Source organism: Myiozetetes cayanensis, unplaced genomic scaffold (assembly GCF_022539395.1).
Source record: "Myiozetetes cayanensis isolate MyiCay16 unplaced genomic scaffold, myiCay2020 scf9, whole genome shotgun sequence".
NCBI classification, from domain to species: domain Eukaryota; kingdom Metazoa; phylum Chordata; class Aves; order Passeriformes; family Tyrannidae; genus Myiozetetes; species Myiozetetes cayanensis.
Window position 1 is genome coordinate 17619638 of NW_026088185.1, and position 26659 is coordinate 17646296.

Here is a 26659-nt window from a genome sequence, read left to right on the forward strand (position 1 = left end):
AATTGGTGCACAAAGGCACATCCCAATGACTCCCACAACCTCCTAGAGCTTCTTCATCGGGGACAGTGTTAAGCTGTGTGAGAATCCAACCAGAGATTTCGCCACCTCTAATCTGCTGTAACAGCTGCTGATAGACAAGTCTCCGAGGATGAGTAAGCGCAGAGGTTCAACACTGTGCCCAAACAGGATGCTACTGCAACAGACACGGCCACCAGAGACAACACTGTGCCCTTTTAACTGGTAATTGTTGTTCTCAGGACACTATCATTTGCTTTAACCAGCATTCCCTGACTGTTAGAACTGAAGGTCATAGGAAATCTTTCTGTACTTAAAGGGCTGATTGAATATGGGGCTCTGTGTATTACAGAAGACACCTTACTATATTTTTTATAAAGAATACCCTACCTTTTCCTCAAAGAGTATTTAAATTTACAAAACTGACAGAAGAATACTGATTAAAAAGAAGAAAAAAGTCTGTTTAGTAGTAGCTCTCTTTTTCAGGTATCAATTCAATTGCAATAGTACTTAAAGAAAGTAACTTTGCTGTATATTGCATATTAAATATGTCAATAAACCACATCTGATCTGTGATTCATTCTGCCAATGCAATAATTTCTTAGAGCAATACAGCTAATACAGGATAAGTTATTTTTCAATTTAAACAAAACTCAAAAAGTCTGCAAATTCACATTATGAAGTTCCAGAGATTCTGAAAATTCTTTCTAAACTTAGAAATAATTAAAATAGATACGTATTATATCTTTCTCTCTCTTAAAATCTAGTTTCAGAATATACTAAAAGTTTCATAAACAATATAAATAAATATTTGTCTTTCAAAGAATTGCATAGAGTTGCAGGTAGAAAACTATGTGTTGCAAATGTGAACTTCATCAGTAGGTTTCAGTACTAAAAACTTTTCACTATAAAGGAAGATAGTTCATAGCTCTTAGCCCTAGAATTTCAGATTAGCTCCCAATACATTAATGCCAATACTGAATTAATAAATGCCGGTTCATGTTCCAAAATTACATTCACAATTTAAAAATAAGAAAGAATATTAAAAATTGCAGTATTGAGTTTTCCATGTTCCATAGGTTTAAAATCTTTAACTGGTCAACAGAATTTTGATTAGTTCTTTCCCTAAAAAGAGTGAAAAAAGTAAATTTCCACAAAAGTAAATTTCCTGGGGAAAACAGACAAACAAATGAAAAAAATCATGTATAAAATGTATTTTTCCCTTTTTATTAGTAATCATAAAAATCCTACATATGTAAAATCTGTAACCATTTTAAGAATTCCAACCTCCCAATTTATATAGTTTGTTCTTATAATACCACATTACATTGTTTTGGAATTATTCAACAGTATTTTTTCTGGATAAACTACTTCTCTCAAGAATTGAATTTTCATTATCTGGAGAGCTGAAATTTGCATGAAGGTTTTAGCACATCTGGATTATAATGACACTGACATTGTTGCCTTTTCCCATTTTTTTGTGGTACCACTGGTATTAAATATCTATCATCTATTCTTGACTTTGTGTGTGTTTTCATTAAAACCAAATTAAAACAAATCTGAATGGCATGTCATAGTACTAATAACAATTTCCCCACATGGACTGTCACAGCAAAGACAAATCTTAGGATAAGGCAGAGAGAACAAAGCAGTATCCATAACATTAAAAAAGTCTCTCTTTAGAAAAGTACTTAGTTTTCTTCAGGTAACAATAAAATTAATAATATACTACTTCTGCTATTGCTAGTATATTTTGGGGGATTTTCTTAAATAATTTTCTGTCTATTTTAAACATTTTCAGTTTATCATACCTTAGCTGCAGCTTATGCAGGCTCTGGGATTAGTAGATTTTAAGGAAACAAATACTGCCTTGAAAAAATGAACAACTTAATTCTACCTCAGACTAACCAGCAAAGCTGTATTTCATGACATAATTTTCTACTGAGAGCACAGGGATAGCGTCCTTGAAAGAAAGCACACCAAAATATATCAAAAGTTCACTGCAAAACGGCACAAAAGGCAAAGAAGCACCACGAACCCAAACTGTGGTCTGTGACTGACACCTGCAGCATTTGTGACATGTTATACTGCACAATTTCATAACAGCTGCAACATACAAGATGTGTGCTAAAGCTTCCTATGACCACTCTCAATACTTCCAACACACATGACCTTTCCCAAAAGAATCTATCATAAAAACCCTCACCAAAATAGCTAGAAACAACACTGTATTGATAATTAAAGAGCAAATAATGTTGGCATTTTTGTTTTAAAACAACTCCAAAAATGTTAAGAAGGGAACTTATCTTCCATTCCTCCAATAATCCTGATAGGAAAACAACAGCCTCTGAATGCTTAGCAGGAAATTCATATACATATGAGAAATGACTGTGCTTATACCAATTAAAAGTGTTTTCAAAAACGCTACAGGGGAAACCTACAATTGGATTTAGTCTCCTCCATCATTATCTTGTAATGCCCTATCTTCATTATCAAATTTCTGACCACTGGTAAGTGCTGCATCTGTTAAAACTGATGAGACCACTGGCATATTTAACCTTTTAATGCCAAGGCCTTAAACTATAATGCAGCTTAGGTAGAGAAAAAAGATTATAAACTGCAGAAAAATATTGCCCTGTCAAATACTTCAAATGTGCTACAAGACCTTACTAGCGTTTTATTTTAGCTGTAGAACTTGCCAAAAAACCCAGCACAAATCATGACCATGCAATTCAAAGAATGATTTCTAACATTGTCAGAGCATTAATGGCAAGCATGTTTCATTCACACAGAGGTCCTTCACATCTTGGTCATGCTGCACCATTAATTATGCTCACAGTAACATATCTGCAGACAGGTGATGGGAGTGCTGTTTTCTTTATCAGTGAGGATAGTTGTGGATTTGGTTTTTTTCTGACTTGAGTACTGCTTTAGGACAATTATTTGGAGTATAATACTGCTCTTTCTCAAGAAAAGAAAGCAAAAAAAATTAAATCCATCTGTCTGCACTCAGGAGAGAAGCTGAACTGAAATGTTACAACCAGCATCTATTTCTTAAATATAGTTAGTGTCCCTAGACCTGCAACTTTAGGACACTGTCACACCATCTGACAGCTCTACACAACACCTACACTTGTACAGTCACCATTTAAAACAAGCTGGCAGTACAAACTGGCAACAGTGTAGGTCAGGTCAAAAGGAAGCAGAACACTTCTCAAACCAAATGTAATGCTTACAAAACCGCAAACAGACTCAAGTTCAGTAACTTTCCACAGTAACATGTTAATGAAGTGTTCTCTGAGTGGATACCAAAGTACACGCAGATTATAGAATGATGAACCTCAGCACTATGCTCTCCACAAAGGAAAGTTTTAAGGGAATTCACATGTAATCAGTAAGTTAATTTTTAAGCGATCTTGATCCATCTGCAAATTCTAAACCCCTTACAGCTGGTGATGAGACAAGAGTAAAGGAGAATAATTTAAAATTTCAGAGTATATTAAGGATAGACTCTCCTCATAAATGTTGGCAATAAAAGCAAGTTTAAGGCTAAGAAAGCAACACCTGCCGTATACAAATAAATTCTACCAGAAATTTCATGTAAGTTATTTCATTAGAAGAGGTCTACAAGAAAGAAATACAGGAATATGCAATCATGCAGAATATTAAACACTAAAGAGAAGTAAAAACTTTTCTTTTTTTCCAAACTAATTTAAAAGAATTATACTTTGCTCATGGTATAAATGTGCTTTTATTTCATTACAAACACTTAACCTTTTAAGTAATTTTTTTGTGCATTAAATGCAAATAAATCTGAACTTACCTCCCAAAGTGCTTTAAAGTCCTTCTGCTCAATTCGAAGGAGCTCACTATATTCTCTGGTAACGATGGTAGCATGGCGAGGAGTGTTATCCAGAATGGACTCTCCAAAAGCAGTTCCTATTCCCAGAGTGCATATTGTCACAGCATCCTTTAAATCAAAAAAAAAAAAAAAAAAAAAAAAAAAAGAAGGACAGATATCAAATAATCTGTGATGTTTTAAGAGTCTTTGTGTCACTTTTTCTAACAGCACTACCTTAAGATTCTTCATCAATCTGCTCTAAAAGAAAGTTAATTAAAGTGCTAACAAAAAAACCCTATACGCTGATTAACAACAGGGGAAGCATTAATGTGGAAACAAGCAGGATTTCTGTTCTCTATAACCATTAGTTGAATCAGACATTTCCCTCTGCAAAGCTGAGAACACAAGAGTCACCTTCCCATTTGGAAGAAAGCATGGCCTCTGCTCATCTACATCTCAACACTGCTGTGATGATGAGATCTTTAGAAATCTCAGAGGTGATGAGAAGGTAACTAGAGTCACAAACACAGTCTTGGAATATAAATTTCTGTCCTACATAGGCTACCCTCATCAGAAAGAAAATTTGCCTGTTATGTTTTCTCAGTAAACATAACCTTCAGTTATAATATCCTCTTGTATTTATAATTCATTTCTTTGTTGTACAAGGTCTGTGAGCGATGCAGTTGTACAGTTTAACCAACTCTCGGCCTCTCTGTTGAAAATGCCAGTAAATTTCTTAGTTGCTAATGCATATTTGCCAATTAAGTACCAGACCTAAAAAAATTATTATTTTAACATAAGTCAGGAATTTTAAGGAAACTATTAAAGTCCAAACAATCTGAAACAGTCATATCCATGTATAAAGTATTCAGAAGGGTCCCAAAGAAGCAGTAAAGTCCACTTCAAAAGAGTCTATATGAGCACATGTCATTCATGTGATTGAAAGATGTCTAAAGGAATCTCCCTTGGCCAGGAACTCTTCTGTAATAGTTCCAATAAAAATTATGACCTACTGCACACAAAAAATTAAGACTACTAGCAATTAAAGAACTTGCTGAATCAAGATCTTTAGATCCATGTTCTTATCTAGGCTTACAAGTTGCTATGCTCCTGAGCACAGGCTTGAAGCTGAACACTTACAAATGTCGTTTTCTAAGATGGCCCTTAATTGTCTGTCTGTTAAGTAATTTTAAAAAATAGCAACAGTATTAAAAATTTAAAATCATAAAAACTGTACTTGACAAAGGAAGTCATATGTGCACACAAATACACATAAATATATAAAAACACATGCTAACTTTACTTGATATAATCTGAAAAATTCAGTTTAATTCTGAAATGTAGGATTCATGCAATGCCTAAAAAAGAATCAAAGCAGAAACTTTTGCTATCCTTTCGGTTGATAATCCAAGAGAGACACATGAGCATATTTCAGCATCATTTACTGTGTTTAAAATTGCACTGTTTTCCTTTCATGCATCTAATAAGTTGTAATAGGCAAATGTTATTAAGATGAAGTTAGTAGCTTTATAATTGCAATACAAAGACAAAAGCCCAGAACAGTCCAGTTCCCTGAACCATAGCAAATTGCTCTTACACAGATGTTACCATATAAAATTATATGTTCAGGAAAACAAAATCAATTACATCTTAGAAAAGATTTACGAAGAACTTAACAACTGTCAGAAATAAATTTTCAAGGAAGGCAAATAAGAACAGGTTTTGTTAACAGAAAGAATATTTGGGAAAGTGCACCTAGGCAGATAAATAGAAGTCTCTGAAAACAGACTATAATATAGGTTAAACACTTAAGTTCTGCCTTAACAAGCTCACCTTTCAGAGCTGAACCACTGTATGCATGCTACCACATTCACAACTGCACTCAAAGGAGCTACAAAGAAAATGTGCCTACTGGTCACACAAAATTAAATCTCCAAATGTCCAGTACATTCTTCTCAACTCTATTTAGAAAGTTCACATAAAAGAACTCTCTTAAGGGCAGGACAACCAAACAGCCTGGCATAAAAGAAACTTTTCTATTAGGTGGATCATAAACAATGTTTACATTTTCCAACTTTTTTCTCACTCCCTCCCCGTTCCTTCCAAAAAACCAGAACTCATTTGGAACACTTCACCTTCTTTTGACTGTTTATGATTCTGATGAGGCAGCTCTTCAGCTGGAGAAATACATTAACACTGTGGGGTGTTAGGTCAAGAGGTTGGAATGGTCTATCTACATTCATTAAATGATAGTCCAAGCTTCTATGAAGTTCGTTCAGGTTTTTTCCCCAGCCATCACTGTTCTCCACAGAGATGCAGTTTCACATGTAGCCAGGGAGAAGGACCTTATGTCTTCTTCAAGATTTCAGAGCCCTATTTTCTCGCTGCCCCTTGTTTATACACCTCCAGCCTCTTGGGGAATCAGCTGTGCTTTCTATTACACCCGTTAACCTTACACTCAAGAATCTCCCGCTGTTCAGTGTAGACTTCAGGAGGACTGCTGGCAGCTCAAAACCCAGTTTGCTGTTCCCCTCTGCAATCCCAGAACAGCAGGGGGTTCTAGCTGCTGGTAACCAGCTAACATTCAAACAGCTATTTAAAAGGCAGTATTAGACTTAAGAAAGGTGAGATTGTTTCCATTGGTGTCCTCTGAACACACTATAAAATGGTAGCGTTCAGAGGCTGTTTGTGTGTTCAGTTTCACTGACTGTTAGTGCCAAGTGAGACACATGCAGTGACAGATTTGTTAAACCTCCCCATCACCCCCCATCAATCTAAAACATTATTGAGTTCATGAGACGATTCTATGGAATGGATGAAAATCATAAACAAGGTTCTACCTTATTCCCTCCCCCACCATCACAAGGCTCATCCCCCCATGCTCCTTCCTGACTTGTGACACCTTCTGTTTTTCAACCTGGCAACCAGAATTTTTGTACTGTGTGTAAATAAAATCAGGGTGTCTCCAAGAGAAATGAAGACAATAGGGAAAAAAATTACAAGGTTCCAGGCTCAAAGGGATTAAGGACATTTCTTTGAAATTTTAGTTAATTCAACACTTTGAGTTTATAAAGGAGTTGATGTAGCTAGTTTATTTTAAATTTCATCATTTTCCCATACCTTGCACCTTTATCTCACCCCTGCACCTGTGTCCCCTAGGACACCATACCATCTCCATGTTTAACTGGAGATTTTGCAAAAGGTGGCATTTTGAGAAGTTTGTTTATTATTAGACACAGTTCAGTTTGTCCTCAGCAAAAATTTCCCTTGATAATGAGAAACCAAGGATATACATGAAAGTAAACTATCTATGAAGTGCTTTTTCTGTTCGTTATCTTTATTGGAGTGATTCAGTCATTCATATAGGATCCCTTATCAAACTACTTGTAACAATAAGAGAAATACCTTCCCTCACTAAAACTGTATTGTGTAAACATATTTTAGGCCATCCTCTTTACACAAGACAAAGTGATATGCTCAAAGGAGGCATTATGCTTCTAGAAACACTGTGATCAGTTTTTCTTCTAGTACTTAATTAAAATATGCATAGTTCAGATTAACTGTACTGCAATAACACATTCATAATTCCCATTTTTTTCTATCTGATCTTCTAAAAACTACCTGCAATGACTTGGACTTTTTCCTAGGTCACCTGGCAGAGAGAAGTGAATTGATTTTTCTGTATTAACTTTCAATAAGCTAAGTTAAAAACCAAAATTAGCAGAACCACAACACTGTGGAGCTGAGCATGAGCCAATACACCCTGCTTTGCAGCTATTAGTCCAGCTAATCTCTGTTACAAAGGGTAGAGTAGTTCTCATGGTGAAACTAAACACTTTAAATCAAGCTTGGGCATATTTACACTACACTACAAACTGTTGTACAAACCTATGTGGCAGTTTCACATAGGTTATCTCCAAAATACATAATGGCTATTTACACAATACATAATGGCATTTACATGCAGAAAGCAGTACTGCAAGGTACTGCAAGCAGTATTGTCCTGTTTAAATCCCTTTCTCTGTTGCCACTTCATCTTATCACATACCTCCTTTGCCCTCGGTTTCAAACAGCCATGAAATTCTTCTAGCTCTTATGTGGACATACAAACCTCTTTCTTCACAATCATTCTTCTCAGCAACCCCACTAACTTTTTCACCCCCAGCCTTCTGCCTCTTCTTACAGTTGACACTGCTGTACCATCCAAGCACTCACATTTCCTCCTTTAAAGCTTTTCTAAAAGAGGCTAATTGTTTGTTAAGTCGATGCCCTGTGTTGAGTGTGGTCTGCTTTTAAAAATCGATCAGCTTAAAAAAGCTCCACCAAAACACAGGCAAGATAAGCTGGCCCCAGCACACACTATGATTCAGCTGGCAAACTACAGCAAAACTGCAGATCAAACTGCTGTTTGGTCTTTGCCTTTCTTCTCTTCATTCCTTCACATTTCACCAGATAGGAATACAAATCTGAGTCATCTGGGGTAAAAAGCACTGATTGTAATTCAGTAAATCACAATGCTGCAGAATCTGACAATGATGTAACACTGATGCTTTTGTCATAAAGTTTTGTCATAAAGTTTTGTCATAAAGTTTTGTCATAAAGTGTCAGCCTTATTCTGACACATTGCCAACAGTTATCCTTTGACTCTGTCCATTTTCAACACAGAGTTCAAAAATCAAACAAACACAAGGCAGTCCGCAGTATTTTTAAGATAACATCTAACCATGAGGAACTTTTATTACTATATATCTCTGTCCTAACATTGGGTACCAAATAAAAATTAAAGTCAGAACCTGTTCATAACTGAGGGTAAAGATATTTTTCTGAGAGATTCTACAGAGGCCGCGTTTTCTGTTTATTTTGAAGGTGACTTAGCTATGTCTTTCTGTGACTTTTAAATACAATATTTATCAGGGTGTTTGTTACAAAACAAGCCAAGACCAAAACAGTTCATTACAGTTACCTCTGCAATTCACAGTAGGACATTTTTACCTTAAAAAGTCCTCTTCAGTCTCTTCTTGGTTGTTGAATACCGAGAAAATTCCTAAACAGTTTGCACAAAAAGCAGACCAGACACCACTCAGGATGTATTGGATGGGTAATCCTATCAAATCTCTGTATCCATTCCAGTAGCATTCCAATGAAATTACCAGCAGCACTAGCATATTTTACCACTTCAGTGGAACAGAACTAACAGTTACAGAGACATTTTGTCTGGTCAAACTCTTTAAAACAGGTACATGGCAAATAGTCGAACATAATTTTCGGAATTGCCATTTCAGGCTGTCGGCACTCGGTTTATTATGTGTTATCACACTGCCCTCTTGTGACAAAACGCAGTTTTGCAAGTAGGCAGAAAAGATTTTTCCAAACCAGCATGAAAGCAAGGCTTTATGAGGTTCTAAATACGTGTCTTAACCAAAACACTAAATCAGTAGATGCAATGGTTCCTGTTATCATAACATCAAATAACAGCTAAAGTGAATATTTCTGTTTATATGAATTCTCAACTTGATCCCAATCAGTACTACTAATATTTTCTGTGAGAAATCACAGACATCTATATGAGTAAGATAAAATGAGCAGCAAGATGTGTGGCAATTAATACCTCACTAGCTACACTGAAGTCCTGATCCATTAGTGTATTTGGATATAATTTCTAGTGCAAGACATGTAAGTACATGATTCTGGAGGAACAAAAGCCATTAAGGCATTCTTAGTAGGCACCAAATGTACTGTACTTCTTATGGGAGAAAGCTACCAAACACCAAAGGTGACTGCATAATGAGTTAGGACATGGTAGCTGTTAATTCCCAGCCTTGATGAAATTGAAGTTCCCCAGGTAGACAGATAAAAACCTAGTAAAAGTGGGACTCATACTTAAATTTTAAGCAAGAGACCTGATTTTCCCTATTTACATCAACACTGTGGGTATCATGATATAATCATAGGATAATTCAAGCTGCAAGAAAACTCAGGAAGTCACCTAATACAACCTCCTGTTCATCTTAAGAATTATATGTCATCATGTCTAAAGACATTTCAAACATATTGTACTTTGTATTTACAAAGTTAGGCTCTCTCCTGAAAAGATGGTGCAATCCTGTACTTTCACATGAGGCTACAAACTTGTAAACTCAGGTAAACTTCTGTCTCTTCTGCTCTGCTGGAAATTTCTCATTAGCATGAGTGCCATTTATGGTATAATGGTAACAGCAGAGCAATTAGTCGTTGCTATGACTTTACAAAGGAAGCTTTGGCTCCTGGGTGATGTTATTGGAAAATGTGTTCCAGGGAAGGTTACAAGCACCCTATATCCTAATCACTGGTCATCCATTCCCAGTTGGGAGCACATTGCTGGCAACCAAGTCTGTCAGGGCTGCCCTGACAGCAGTACAACACTGTATTTCCTTCACCATCTGGGTTTGCAGTGAGCACAGCAGGCAGGTGGTGCTAGCAAGCACATCAAGCTAAATGACCAGCACCATGCCAACAATGAAGTACAGACAAGACTCGAATGGGCATCCAGGAGCTACAGGTAAGAGAAGGAGCATGAGACCAAGAATGCAGGGACATGGACTAATAACCAAGCTGAAGCAAATCAGAGAAAATACTGGACATAAATAGTATTTAGGACTCCTCAAACACCTAACTTATCCAGACAGGAATGGTGAATGCATGTGCTGGTGTCCTTTTGGCAGTGAGGCTATGTCCTATGGCAACTAGCCAGTGGTAAGAATTTAGTTCATTGCTTCTGTGATAAGAAAATGTGAGGTTAACAAATTATTGCAGAATGTAATTTCTAGAACTAGAACTACACGAACTGTAGTTCTATAGTTTCATACTGGTGGGAAAAAGATGTGAACCTGAACAAGCAGAAAGAAATATTTACATTTTATTCATTAAAAAACTGAAGTGTTCCATACTCCACCTAATAGAACAAATCAACACTCCAAACAGATTCTTAATTTAACTCCCAGATTCAGAGTGTGCAGATGTATTCCTCTATGATTCAGTAAAGAGCATTGATCCTTAACAATAGTGCAGTGCCATCTTTTGGTAAACACCGGAAAATATTCCTGATTGCTTTAGACCTGCACAGAAGAGGGTCTCGTAAGAGCCCAGTACTGTTCCAAATTGTGACTATACCAATGACAGCCAGGCCATGCCAAGAATTGCTCAAATTAGGCTAATTATACTCGCAATCAATTTCTACTTAGAACAGTGAAGAGATTGCTAAAAATAATTATATGAAAGAAGTTCCTCTTCTATCATCGTACTGCAAGAAGTAGAAAGACTTCACACACTGCTCGCACACTGCCTTGACTTGCATTCTGACCTGATTTCCCTGATGATGTGATGCTCAACAAAGGGAAAAATTTCTGCTATGGGCAAGAAACCTTCCTCAATCAGCCAAACTTCGCACAAAGAATACACCTGCTACATGTGCCATATTCAGCCAAGGTGGGAAAAACAGATAGTTAGTGTTATACATCAGATCCTGGGTACCTATACCACTCCTGTGAAGGTACAGTAAATCCCATGTCAGGTATAACTCCATGCTGAGCCACAGGATGGGACAGTCACAGACCTCAAACACAGGAGCAGGGAATAGGACATGATGCCTTCCCAGAAGACACAGCTCACAGCAAGAAATGTTTGACTTGTCAGCATGACATTTGACAACATGGGTGGCAGACTCTCTCCCAGAGAAGTAGCTCATCCTTGTAGATTTTTATTCGCTCTAAATATTGTAAATCCAGGAGCACCAAGGTACTGAGAAACCGCTTGGAATTTGGGAAGAATTCTACTTGTTCTTCTGTTTCTTAACACTGAATAGGTATAACCTCCAGGCTTCTGGTCTAACATGGCAGCAGTTCCAATACTCTGCTATTAGATACCTCCTCATTCTTGCAGTGGAGCCTGCATTATGCTGTTATCAGACTGCACTGTGAGTGGGTTTGGTTTGAACTTTCTGAACAAGAACTGAATTCAAATATTTCTGGGGAATGAATTAACAACTCTTAGATATTTAGCTTAATTTCAAATGACCCCTTTCCAGAGCATTACATTTCAGTTCTCTTGAAATCAATGGCATGATTTGCCTCCATAGTCAAAGGACACCTGAGACTAAAAGACACTCAGAGAAACATGCTTTCGATATGACAAAATATATGTACGATGTATGTTGTTATCTACCTCACTGTAAGTCATATTCTTTCTTTGTACTACTGACTGGATGGTTTCAATGAAAAATCTATTTTACCTGGTGGTTGCTTGTATCAGAAACCTTCACATCCAATGATCCTGTCAGAACAGCATACCAATTCGTCCCAATATCACCCTGACGGAATACTGGAAAGATGAAATCTTGTAAATAAGAGCTATCTCTTTTAGTTTAACAACATTAACAAACATTTTTCCCACATATTACTGCAACTCTGCAGTCACTGCTGGCACTATACAGTTTGCCATATCAGACTACTTATTTACTATTAGAATAATATTTCCAATGACACTGGAAAGTACATATTTAGTAAACTGGTCAATACACTGTGGAAACAATGAAAGCCTGTAGAAGTGCTTTCACTCTTCTCCCAGTTTGCTTCCTTTTTAATGTTCCCTTAGTTAATAAACCAACAGAACAAACAAAACAAAACAAAAAGGTTTTCTGAACAATGTCCCTTTGAAATTCATAATCTTCCAACGCAGACACAGCTACCACTGACTTCAGTAAGAGTTCTGGCAAAACAGTAACTGCAGGACTTTGATGTCCAGGCATTCCAACTGTGTGATTACAGAGCACTGAAATTCCTGTTACTGTAAGCAAACCCCAGTGCTGTAGCCAGATTTACCTGAGGTATATCTGAGACTCTACTAATACCACAGATTTTCATCAGCTATTTCTCTGGTACAGATTCCCACCACAGGATCACACTTATTTCCATCTCAGCTTCACAGACCCAGGCACAGCCATCCACATGCACCTGGCACATGGGCTGCCAGGGCAGGCACAGAGCACCCTGCAGCAATACGCAGCTCTGCAAGCCTGGCTTGTGCTATCCAGAGCGACTGCAAAGTACACACTTTCAGTGATATGCCTTGGTGACACACCTTTGCCCCTGACAGCACAAAGCACCTACAAAAGAGATCAATAATACATTTACATGGAAAGAATGAGGCTTAAGTCCAATGAGCTGCTTGTAATCTTTCAACAAAACAGTGGTGGAGTCCTACATCCAATGTGTGCCTTGTTACCGTAGATTCAACACACATTGCATTTGCAGAGCAAGCAGCACTTTAGCCCTGCCTTGCCCCATGATTATGACTGTAAACATTTCATGGCTGTTTTCATCAATCTCATAAAGACAATTACAGCCTAACAGCAATTTTATCTACATAAAATATATAAACATATGAAGCTCTCTTACATGTGATTCCTTTTTCCAGGTTTTCATAATATCCACAGAGGCATATCTGCTGGAGAAGGTTTGGATGAAATTTCTCAAAAGCTTTCACTTCTTTCAGTCGTGTGAATATTATATCTACATCCTCACTAGAACGTTCCAAAGGTCTGCAAGAAAACAAAAGACAAAATTCTCAAGCATTTTATCAGAGAAACTTCCCTGCTGAACTTACATCCACATTAAATGTCACTCTACAATATAAACCAAAATGCATTTACAGCTACATAATGGAACCCTTTTGACATCCTAACAACAATCCTAATAACTGCCCTTTATCCACCTGAGCATGATTCTTGTAATTTCAACACAATGTCCAGAAGCCCATTTAGCACCAAAGTTCTGCTCTAACAGTCACTGTAAAAGTATATATGATGATACAGTCCTTATCCTAAAGATCTTACAATGATACATAGTTTTAGGTTTGTAAAGGAACATAAACAAACAGATGTTCAAACATACAAAAGGTCTATGGAATCAGTGCCCAGAACAGAAGTTCTCTATCTGGCTAAATGAAAAGCTTTAGATAAAAACACTAACTCCTATATTCAAGCTTCTCTTCTGCATTTTACTGAGTATAAACTGACTTGACTGTTCTGTTTTCTCCTCTCACTTGAAAGCAAGAAAGACAACTTCCATAAGTATATTCCCTTTCACAAAGTTCCTGTCTCTTAGTGTTGGACAAGTTCAATATGCAAGTAAGAATCTTAACTCTTCCTTGGTAACAGTAAAACATCTTAATTCAAATGTTTAAAATATTTAAAATCTAGGACAGCCACATCTGTTAAAAACCTAAGATTTCAAGAAAAATTGTAGAACTCCCTCCAACATAGAAGCATGTGGACCAGCAGTTCAGCAGGTTCAGAAAATTACTACATATTTATGAAACTAAAGCGAATTAGCTCTATAACATACATTTTTAGTGTGATTATCAAATGTTATGAATCAGCAGGTAAGCCAACCACTGGTGGACAGCATTAGAAAGAATTGTTCATAACAAACTAAATGCCTACCACCACACACACAGAGAAACACAGCACTTTCCTAGGAAATCATGCTGGATCAGATGCAGAAATCATTTATGTATAAAGCTGTACCACAAAGACAACTGTCAGTGATCATTTGACCTATCCCTCACTCAAAAGTTGCTAGTTTATTTTACTGACAAAAATGTCCTTTTAGCCAGTGGATGAGCCTATAATGAACAGAAGTCAGGTAGCTACAATGAACAAAGAATAAGTTCACAAATACATCCTTATCACCTTATTGCTACACCCACAGTGTAAGCACTCCTTCCAGTAAGATTTTAAGATTCCTCTTTGAAATCAAAGACTTGAGTAATCCAAAGCTTTGTCTCAGGGAAGAAATTCAGATCCTACTCACATTGAATCTCTGCCTCTCATCTTTCTTATTAAATTACGTCTAGGAGGGATTAAATCTCTATCCTCGTTTATACTCCAATTTACCCTTATTAACTACAGATGAGAATAATAATTCTCTGGTGTGTGCAGTTGCTTGTACATCACAGTGACATCCTCTTACCACTTCAAACCACAATCAACTACAACAGTTCTCTTTTGAAATATTTCAAGTAAGATTTTCTCCCATTCCTTCTTTTTGACTGTGCACTAGCTGACAAGTACTAATAAGCATTAACTCTCTTGTCAAAATCCTTTTAAGAAGATTAGGAGGTGCAGCTTGCTAACAGATTTAAAATCCACTTATACAAGATTCCTACCCAAACTACACTAGCACTTGAATCACTAACTCCCTTAATTTATGAAATCTCAAAAATAACAGCAAAACTCAACCAGGAAAAAAAATGAGATTGTTCTCAGAATATCCTCCTTTCCTACAAAACCTGAGACTGTTTCATTCCTACAACTGCTCTCAGCTGACTCTATTCAAGTCAGTCAGTTCATCTGCATAGAATTGACTGCAAGATCCCAGTGTTTAATGGTTTTAATAGTTTGATGTAGTCAGATGGGGGAAAAGGAAACAGGGTTAGCAAACAGCATGCATCAGGTTAATCAGCACTGTTGTCTCAGTGCTCTTTCTGAAACTTGGGTGCAGAAACCTCTTCCACTTTTGACTCTACCGAATGGACAAGACTGGGGGGATTTAATTCATAGGCTGTGTAGCGTTTTTTCCTGAGTTGTTCCAGGGACATGGTTTCCATTTAGTTCAGAAGAAGGTGAGAGCAGGGCTCACTTCCACTGATGTGGCAAGGGGTGTTTTGTACCAGGCATACAACTGCAGGAATACCTTTCTTCTGATGGAACTGCTTTATGACCCCATTAAATGTGAGTTATTATGGAAGGACAAGCCTTCTCATAGGTAGCTGAGCCCTGCTTTTTAGTTTTAAACATCAGGAGTGGGAAACCAAACTCCATATCTATTTGGAAAGACAAATTGAACTTCAGTGTTCCTAGTGGTTTACTTTGGCAGGCAACTGAGTTACAGCCCTCCATGTTAGCAGCAGTTACTTCCACTTGGAGGACGTGAACTGGGCATTTGAAGAGGGGCACACAGATGCTCTAAAGAGGAACACAAACTATTAAGAAATATGCTTAGTAATAATCCCAAAATTGTTATATTCCTTACAATGCTTCTTAGTAGTTCATTACTACTAAGCAAGCTATTTGTTCCAACAGCCTTTCTTCAAAACATACTGGGTTTAATATCACTGTGTGAAAATATATTTTCCACAAATATTTTTACTAGGAGGGTATATATTTTAATCCAGCACATTTAGTATCAAAGCTAGAATTTGGGATAGGCTTTCAGTGAATGATTTAACCATTAATCAATCTTAGAAAAGGTACACTGTCCTCCAGCTGTGTTTTACAAAAAAAAACCACAACCAAACAAATAAAAATACAAAACCCCACAAACAAACAAATAAAAACCCAAAACCAAAACAGCAACCAGCAAGGAAACGGGCAAGAAATATAATATAAGAGAATAACAACTTATTCATGTCTCTCAAATGAGACACACACAGATAAACACCTAGTTTAAGATTCAGCTGTTTGGTTAAGATCATGAGTTCTTATCCATAAAAATGAAAATGTTTGGCAACAAAGTACCTTTGGATTTTTTTCAGAGCTCCTGGGAAATGTCCTCAATATTTAGGAGCATGGAATTAATTAACAATAGGTGTCCCAAGCTGATGTGGCCCCTAGTCCTTACTAGCACACGAAATTTTGCCTGTGTAAAAACTTCAGACTGCAGTGTAACAATAGGAGCACCCAAACTCATTTCTATTAAGTTCTTATAATCTATAACAAGTCTGGTTTCAAAAGCATAGTATTACTTTGTGAGAGAGTATGATAAAAGCACCATGGCATCAATTAACTGCTTTGCCACAAAACTCAAGCAAACTTTGATCACTTTCCACAAACCATCTTTTAACAAAATTATCATAATTATAACTTGTCAATATCATTAAATTAACATTAATTCATCTATTTATTATGCCAAATTTTGTTTTCTATTCTGAAGTACAAGCTGCCTAGCCTGGAACAACATCAGGACAGGACAAAGTGAATTTATTTTCTCATCACAGCTATCTTACTAAATTGCTCTAAACTTGGTTTTTGTAAAGCAGAGTTTGGAATAATATTTAAACAGCTAATATTATACTATAGTCCTTAGAACATTACTGATTCAATCTATTAATTTGAAAAGTACTGCTGATGGCAGATAGAGAATTATTCAAGCTTTATTTTCACTGTTGTCACACTTATAGAGGGCAGTGTTATTAATCCAGAAAGGAACCATTCCCCAAAACAGAGAGATGGGCTGCAAAAGTCAACCCCGAGGCAAATCTCCTTACACCTCCTACATGGCTCCAAAAGCCTCTGAAAGACTTTTCCAGATACCATATCAGAGCACCTAAAGCCACTCGTCCATAATCACCACTGCTGTTCAATCTCACTGAACTTAGTCCTCTTCTGCTAAACCAGTGCTGGAGAGGATTTCTTTCAGTTCTGTTCTGTTCTGCCACACTGAAGATGGTATGCTACTGAAGTGTCCCCTCACTGCTCATGCTGCAGTTATAACTTCATATCCATGAGCATACAAAGTTAAAAAAATGCATTTCAGTGAAACTTCAGCTACCCCTGGATTTTCTGCTAAAGCTTCTGTCTTTTCCTAAGTGTACTCCTGTTTCTGAAAGCTCAAGACCAGTGCCTGGAATAGAACCACAGATTAATCTAAAAATGTGGACAACTCTTCTAAATTAATTGAAATTCTTCAGCTCTCAACAGTTTGGTAGATATATGAGCTAGAGTAGAAACATTTTAAGGCAAGGCCACTCTTCTCACAGAAAATCAATTACTCTCTCCAGTGAAGCACCCCTGCCCTAGGCTGCCCCACCCAATTTGAAATAAATTTTACCTCAAACTGTGCTGACATCCCATTTCACTGTAGCCAGAGAGGAGGGCACTTCCAGTGTTGCAAAGCAGGGCTATAAAATTATTAGGAAAGAGTAATTTATTTTCACTACCCTGTAAGCCTTTCTGCTTTGTTTGACCCCTGAATGCTTTATCCAGCTTTTTATTGATACCACTAATTTGTCTCTTCAGAGCAGAGTAAGTATTAGGTGGTAATAGGACGTCATCTATCTTATCCTTCTGCTCCTTCAATACAACATCACAGCCTACATATACAAGTGACAGCATCAATGCTACTGACATCCAGTTAGATCTCTAGTCAATTACGCCAATAAGGCTTTTGCAAAGGAAATTTTGTCCCTACTCATTTGGACGTGAAGATTTCAGGAACATATTTTATAGAGATAAAACAGTCTTCTTGGCACAGTCTGCGTGACTATCTGTAGAAGGTGCTTGTAAAAAAAAAATCTGCCAGAAGACTTACCTTCGAAAGAATTTTAAGCTCAACATGACCTGGCAATGTGCACCGACAGCCCAGAAAGCCAACCATATCCTGGGCAGCATCAAAACAAACATGAGCAGCAGGTTGAGGGAGGTGATTCTCCCCCTCTACTCTGCTCTCATGAGACCCCACCTGGAGAGTTGTGTTCAGCTATGGAGCCCCCAACATAAGAAAGACGTGAACTTGTGGAGTGAGAGCAGAGGCCACAAAGATGACAAAAGGGTTGGAGCACCTCGCCAATGAGGAAAGCCTGAGAGAGTTGGGTTTGTTAAGCCTGGCTCCAGAGGGACCTTAGAGCAGCTTTCCAGTGCCTAAAGGGGCCCACAAGAAAGATGGAGAATGCCCCATCCCCACAAGGCCAGGTTGGATAGGGCTTTGAGCAACCTGGTCTAGTAAAGGGCATTCCTCTCCATGACAGGGCACTGGAACTAGATGATCTTTAAGGTCCCTTCCAACTCAAACCATTCTATGATCCTGTTTCATATTTTTAAGTGCAAACTACTCAAGCACAAAGTTTAAATACAGACACAGCATAAATGCTACAATCCTTCACACACAAAATTAGGGCAAAGTATTTCTGTTCATGCGTAGTATATGTAGCTTTATAAAAGACTCTATTTTGATTGTGTTAAGCATCTGAATGTTTATGTAGTATGTTATGAAAGACTTATTAACCTAGAAGAAAGGAACAAGTTGGGGTTTTTTGTTTTGCTTTTATCAAGTTAATTCAACTATAACCTATTACTTTCTCTGCTACCATACGATATGTCCTTTGTTTCAGGCTCTTCCTCACAATGGGTTTGACACTTGAGAATATATGTAGTTTTGCCTTCTTTGCCAAGATGCCTCTAGAATTTTAAAATGTTTATTTCTATAACGTGTTCTATAACCTAAATTCTGCTCTAACTGGATGAAAGCACTGAATTTCCTTCCCTTGATCTTTGTAACTTTTTAAAATGGCAGCATTTGAATTCAGACAGCAATGAACAGGCCACAGGGGATGAGCAGATGGCTGTATTTCTTCCACTGGTGAGGCTGTTTGTAGAAAACAGCTATCACACTATAACAGACAAATAAAATGAGTTCATCTCTGGGTTAAAACCAAAATGTCTATGTGAAGATGCAAAGACAAACTCTATGAGCTGGAAAGTACCAGTAACCACTACCATGGACCATTCAGGGAATTTTAACAGTACTTTAAAGAATATTCAGCTGTGAAACGTGAGCAAGGAGAGAGCAACAAGGAATGACATTTAAATCGGATCATTTCTCTGTGCTACTGTACTCACTCCTGTCCCTTCCTGACATGCAGAAAAGCAATGCAGTAGGTTGCAGAAGAATACTTGTATAAATATGCCATTTTCTCTTAGTGAAAGCAGGACAATTCTGAAGCAACTGTCTCATCCAGGCAATGTTGTAAAGCTCTCTGACTTTTAATTTCTCCTTGAGAAAGGAAAGTTTAAGAGAGGGATTCCAGTGATCTATCAAAGCACTTTACTCGTTCAGTAAGACACTTAAATGCTAGATATAAATGAAGTTACTTTTAATCTGAAGTAGCTTCCAGATAAGGGTTTACTTCAATGGCGATAGAGGGTAATTAACTCCCTTCAAGAGGCACTTTTCACTTGTTACAGTAATATTACCAAATCTGTTTTCAACACACACATTTCAGATCCTCTTTCCCTTGTCATGGGAAAAGCTCCATCACGAGGCTTTCAAACAATAATCAAATTACTATTCTTTTCTTTTGATTGTCATTTTATGACACTTTGGGATTCCAGTTCTCATTGTTCTCATTTCCTCTGATACACAGGAAATGAAATTTTATTTAAACATTGTTCCCTAGGATTCTTATACATAGAAATGATTCTGGAGTTGACTTTTTTAAAAAGGCAACACAAGCAAAATTGCTGATGCTTACTTTTCAATACATTACTAATCCACCAATTCACCACAACAAATGCACCTTTACCCATTTAGGATCTGCATTATTAGAGCTAATGAATACTTAAAACTTACAGCAACTATGAAATAACTTTTACAGATTTACATATATTTTGACAAGTGCTGAGTTCAAAGATGAAATGAAAAGTCAGCTCAGGAAACATTCACTGAGGATATTGATAAAGCAACAAGAATAGTAAATGATCATGCCAAATATAGTGCAGAAAATACAGCACAAAGAAAGTATCACTAGAATTATAAGCTTGTTAAATGCAGCAAATTTTAAGATGCAGATGAAAACAGACGTCAACTGGGTAACAAAAATACTTGCATTTGAAAAATAGCTGGTGAACACCTGACTTTGAGGGCATGATTTCAATTAGCTAGTTTGTAGGTTTTTATTGCTTTGCTGGAACATGGAGTTTTGTTATGAAAGAAATTTAATCTGCTCAGAGTATAGGACTTTAGAGATCAAATTCTAACATGTCAGAAATATCTCAGGCAATGAGAGTTTAGTCAGGTTTCCAGTATCACTTGATGAAAGAGAAAACCTACAGCTGCACAAGTAGCACACCAATCACCCACTTTGCAAGACTACCAATTAAATTTGAATATACCACGTCCTAACAGGCATGTGCACATAGTGGCTTGCTCTGGTGGGCCAACACAACGTTTATGCACATGAATGCTACGGTAATCACTTGTTCTTCCTCTTAATACCTACCCATAGCACAAGTGTGTAGCTTACTGCAATCACTTGTAACAAATGGAAGCTGATACTGGAAATGCCTAAGCCTGAGAGCAGAGAATACAACAGCTTGAATTTGTTTAAAATTCAAAATCCTGCACTCACTGTGAGTTAATCTGAATTCATATATTCCATAAAATGCACAGACCTACAAGCTTGCAGCAAGCTATATTAACAATTATTTTGGTTTCTCTAAGGAGATATGGAAAGGAAAAGAGCTCTTTTATTATTCATCAAAGACTGCACCTTTGCACTGGAATAGAAAATTAACTGCATGATGTGGAAAGATAAATTTGTTATTATTCATCACTCTCAGAAGACTGCACCTTCAGATGATTGCTGGAAAGCACTTGGGCTATGTCTATATGGCTCTATCTCCAAGATTACATATCCACTGCAGTGCCTTCTGCTGATATATCCCCACACGGACTCGATCCAAGCATATACCAGCTTAGTCACATCCTACAGAGAGAAAACACCAAAACACACAGACCAACAGGAACTGCAGTGTATGTCCATGATTTTGTTCAAAGCCAAACTACATGAAGATGGTGATAGTTCTATGGATTTGTCACATATAAAAAGCAAGGGAGAAATTTATATAGAAGTCAGTGTATGTTTTATCAATCATATAAAAATATACTATAAAATAAAAGATCATCATAAAGCAACTCTAAAATACTCATAATATTGTCTGATTATAAATCTATGTCCCATTACCTTTGACATTAATTATAAGTTATAGAAGATGGCAAGCGTTTTCTGTACTTATTTTACAGCAATTCTTTCAGAATGCCAGTTCTTCATTCCAGCTTACATACCATAGCCTACAGCCCTGTATACTCACCAGGGTTCCCTTTCTAACTACTCAGCAAATACAAGGAACTTGCATCTCCAATACATGTTACAATAAACTACAAAAACAAAACCTGATTCAAATATGTTGGTGTTACACAGCTTTAGTCTGAACTTATATTCAGATCTATGGGAGCTTGCCTTAAAGTACAGATTTGAGATACTATCCAGTATACATTACTTCAGTTTGGTTAGACATAAATTACACAAGTCTACAAGGATAACAAGGGTATAAAAGCCTAGGATGCACAACATGTCCTCAAAAAGCCCATTCCTATTTAAATAATTTATAAATCACTAGGCAAAGATCACGACACTCTTAGCACAACAGGCTACGAGAAGTTACATGCTTTGCTGTGTGATCTGCTTCTCCAGTCTGCAAAGGCACTTAGGGTTACATTTAATTCAGAGAAAAACACAAGATGCTATAGGCAGGTATGAAATCCTGGGATCTCTGGCTGTTGTGAATGCTGTATATCATTAAAAAGTTTGCATCTGAGTCCAATTAAAACAATTAACTGAATTCATAAATATGATCAGCTTTAGAGAAATAAGAGTTATGTAAAAAATACTTTGTCTACCATTCAGTCTGATTAGATGGTTTTTGGTGTGAAAGAAACCATGAGAATAGAGAAGACATACTTCTTAAGCTAACAATACACACTTGCATAAATCAGCAACCTTTTTCTAATTATGTGTAGATCAGATATACAGAAAAGTGCTAAGATGATAGGGATGTTTCTGCTCCCTAAGAAATCAGAGGTAAGGCAACTTTTTACATCAAATATAAAAGGAGTGGTTTCCTTAACAGAAAAATTATTTACATCTCCAGGTATAACCAGGATGTACAGTTGCTCACCACTGATCCCCTCTCTCTCCTGCAAAAATAAAATATTCTTGAGAGAGAACAGTGTTCTGAACTTTTCTGTTCCTGTTTCTCCTTTCCTTTGTGCTTGTAACTTCATCTATAAATACTGTCCTGTGTATTTGATTTTTAAGTACTGATCTTTGGCTTTTGTGGCTAGTAACCACACTTGGAAGCTGCATGCCTGAAGCACTGGTATTCCCAGCCCACAGCACCCTACACATCAATAACATTTTTCCTGGAATATTTTGGCAGTTCTTCATTTTTATAGTGCTCTTATTCTAGATCTTAGTAGTTCCAGTAGTTCCAGTTTGACATATGACCTGGGGAACAACATGAATAACATATACAAAATATATAATTTCTGTACATGATGTATTTTGCTATTTCCATTTCCATTCTGTTTTTCAAATAATTATATTGGATAATCCATATTACAGGCCATTTTTTAATTGTCTTTGCTGAGGCTCACCTAAAATTCTAAAGCATACCAGTTTTAGAACTGTCTTCCTGCTGAAAATATATTCATTAATGAACACATACTAAAACTATATTTATTATTTAATAAAAAAAATGGTATCCTACAGAGAATTGACCCAGTAAGTGATCTTGTATTTACAGAACTCACACCTAGGATAGAAAATGCTACGTGATGTACACTGATACATTATCTATACAAAATAAATACTCTAGAAATAGAAATGTGTAAATTAATCAAACATGTTTTATCTAATAGCACTTGCATTCCTATAGTACTTTTTTCCACATGGCTTTAACTCTGTTTTTTTAGATGGAAGAACAGAATAAAATGTGTTAAGTGTACTTCCCATGATCACGAAGCAGAGCATTGCAGAGACCAGGAAAAAAACCTACAATCTCTCATGTTATGGATTTGTCCTACATACAGACTGCCTTCTGGGAAAGGATAAGGCATAATTCTCAAAAGCAGTTGGAACTGATTCTTTCCACTCAACAAATCGGTGCCACTAGTTTACTCCAAATATCAAAAAGTGAAGAAAAGGTTTATCTTAATAGCTCTAATGAAATTCCCATTGCAGAAATGGTCAGCATCTCAATTCCCATACAAAATAATGGCAGACAAGATTTATAAATTTAATGCCTCACACATTTCCTAAACACATCATCCACTCGCCAAGGCTATGCACGTCATCAGACGTGAACACCTGAATTTTAGTTTACAATTTAGACCTCATCATGTATTGCATTTACAAAACCAGAAATGATAGGATCACCTATCTAAACTGGGGCTCATCCTCTCCTTCTTCACATCCGCTCAATGTCAGCTTACAGACGATCAGGCTCTCTGCCTCTATTTGGTTTCTATATGGCTAGATTACCATCAACAGTTCTGCTTGTACATTTAGAGTACTTTCATCATTTATACACACTATTTAACCTCTAAAAGGTTTATCTTCTCTTAAGACACATTACAGAGAGGGAATCAATAGCTATGGTAGGGTCTAGACCAAGAGTTTCATTAATTTGTTACAGTTTGTTGCTTCGACTGTTAAGGAGCACCTAATTAGAGGTGCAGCTCTGCAAAACTAGGAGGTTACCTGGAACTGAAAGAAAATAAGAGAAGAAGGTTCCTTCTATGTGTACAAAAGCTTCTCTTCACAACAGAGCCCCAAATGGTACCATCTCGTGATGCTCAGTAAAGTACCATACACCACATAAGCTTTGTTTGAATCGCATGGTGTATTTATGGTCTAAATTTTTGTTAATGATTTTCCTAGACTACAGGAGACCCAGTGAGCGTTCAGAAACCAAATGACTTCTGAAGTAATCCAGGAATTGGTGAAGGTAGGAATAGAGCTAAAGGGCGCTCAAACCACTCAACTCGACGCTGCGACACTTTTGGCTTCAGGACCCAAGGGAAAGCACTCCAAAGAATTTTAAATTAAAAAAAAAAAATGAATTTGCCAGTATTTTTAGCAGCGCGTACACCAGCTCTGAGCACACGTCAGCCCATCTGTGGCTCTCACCCACGCGGTGCCGGGGGACAGCCGCAGGCCACCCGGACGCCGCAGCCAAAAGAAGTGGTCGTCCCCACCGAGAGGGTCCCTCCTCTGCCGGCCGCCCTGCAAGGCGGCGGGGCGGGGGCTGCGAAGCGGCTGAGGCGAGGCGGGGGCGGTGTGCTGAGGGGAGGCGAGGCGGGGCCGGAGCGCTGAGGGGAGGGGAGGTGCGGGCGGCAGCGGCCGGGGCGGGGGAAGGACTGGGGCTGAATGCGGCGGGACTGCCATGGCCGGCAAGGTCCCCGCCCGACGGCCCCAGGCCCTCTCCGCACCCCGGAGCTCCCCCTCCTCCACCACGTGCAGCATTTTCCCGGCGGGGAGCAGCGATCCCAGCGGGCACTGCCCGTCCCCTCCGCTGCCCGGAGCACTTCCAGCCCTCACCCCGCCCGGCCGCCCTAGCTTCCTGCGGGCGTTTTGCTTCCCACCTGCACTCTCCTTATGTAAGGCAGGATCTGATGGGTAGCGGGGAGGGGGTGTCAGCACGCATACGCACACGCATTCACACACACACGGACACAGACATATGTACACATACACGCAGCATCCCTCCGCGGCCGCTCCCGTGAGGATCCCGATACCTTTTATCCAGGCACGCGATCCACTCGCCGGAGGACGCGGAATGGGAGGTGTGAGCGGCGACCATGTTGGACAGGGCTCAGGTCGCCGCGCACCCGGCTGCCTGGCGGCTCCCCCCGCTCGCCCGCCGGTCGGTCCGTCCGTCCGTCCTCCCTCCCTCCCTCGCTCGCTCCCTCCCTCCGCGCACGGCGCGATGGGCTCGCCCAGGCCCCGCCGCAGCCGCGGTGCGGGTGTGGGTGCGGGTGCGGGTCCGCCCGCCGCCCTCCCGCCCGCGCTGCCACCGGAGCCGCCGAGCCTCCCCCGGCCCTGCGCCCCCGCAGCTGGCAGGGAGCGGCCCGGGGAGGGGGCGGAAAGAAGTCACTCCCCTCCTGAGAGGTGTTGTCGTCCCCCCGCCGGCTTTCGCCAGCTCCCCAGTGCGCACACTTGAGCCCGGCTCACTGGTCCCTGCCCTTGCTTCACCAGAGATGTCCTTGACTGGGTTTGGAATGGGGGGGAAAATACAAGCTTTTTAATTAAATTAGTCAGCTCAGGAGTATTTTAGCAGCACTCCAGGTCCCTGTGTGTCTGTCCCCCCAGTAGCACACATGGTGAGTGAAAGGAAGGTGCAGTCCACATTCCAGGATTTTTCCTGAAGCCTTCCTCCAACCTTCTATCCAAACTGTCATTGCCCATGAAACTGTGTCCTAAGGCCTCTCGTTTATTGTAGGTGAAAAACGAGCTGGGCAGTGTAGCCTGTGAATAGGATTCACCACTTGGAAGAACCCAACACAGAGCATGAAAAAGGTGAGTCTAGTGTACAATGAAAACTACCCACACCCTTCTGTTGTCATAGTGTGGCCTGCAAAGTGCAGGGGTTTTGATGATGCTAATGTATGATTTAAGGACTGATGAACAGAGGAAGGAATGCAGAGCAGCAGGTCTCCTTGTTTTGCAAATTTCTAAATGAAATATTTCCAATAAAATATTTCAGAATCTAGATAATAACTTCCCAAGTAATCAATGTATGACCATAAGCTTCTGTTTACAGTCAACACAACTTGCCTTGAGTACCGTGGGAGAAGGGTAGGAAGCTGTACAAATATCAGCAGGACGTTACAGGTTTCATGTGGATGATAGCAAAGTAAAACTCAAACTGCGCCTTCCTTCAGGCTCATAACTCCTCTCTGCTCTACAGAGTGGGGGACAAATGATTAATTCAGATGGTGAGCATCTGCCAGTGCCTTTCACAGTTCTCCATGAGCTATCTTCTCTGCTCTCTGTTGAAATTTCTTTGGCTGTACCAAGTGTAATTTTCTTACATACATGTGCTACTTCACATTTCACATCTGCCTTTAATTGGCTGCATTGCTGCCACAGCTTCTTTAGCACTTTAGCAGAAATAAATGTTAACATTGGGATACTGAACAGTATGATGTA

At 38.7% G+C, this 26659-nt stretch overlaps 1 protein-coding gene across 3 annotated transcripts in view; it reads right to left on the bottom strand.

Moving 5' to 3' along the window:
- Positions 1–25407, bottom strand: part of RAPGEF4 (Rap guanine nucleotide exchange factor 4) — a 150680-nt gene extending 125273 nt beyond the window's left edge. For 2 of the 3 annotated variants that reach the window (XM_050340183.1, XM_050340182.1), the window contains exons 1-4: positions 25246–25407; positions 13288–13430; positions 12123–12211; positions 3839–3985 (exon numbers count right to left, since the gene is read on the bottom strand). In XM_050340183.1, coding sequence (XP_050196140.1) covers positions 3839–3985; positions 12123–12211; positions 13288–13430; positions 25246–25310 — 444 coding nt within the window. In that variant the 5' untranslated portion in view covers positions 25311–25407. The remainder of the gene's footprint in view (positions 1–3838; positions 3986–12122; positions 12212–13287; positions 13431–25245) is intronic. The other variant, XM_050340184.1, reaches the window with a different exon arrangement.
- Positions 25408–26659: the final 1252 nt, after the last annotated feature.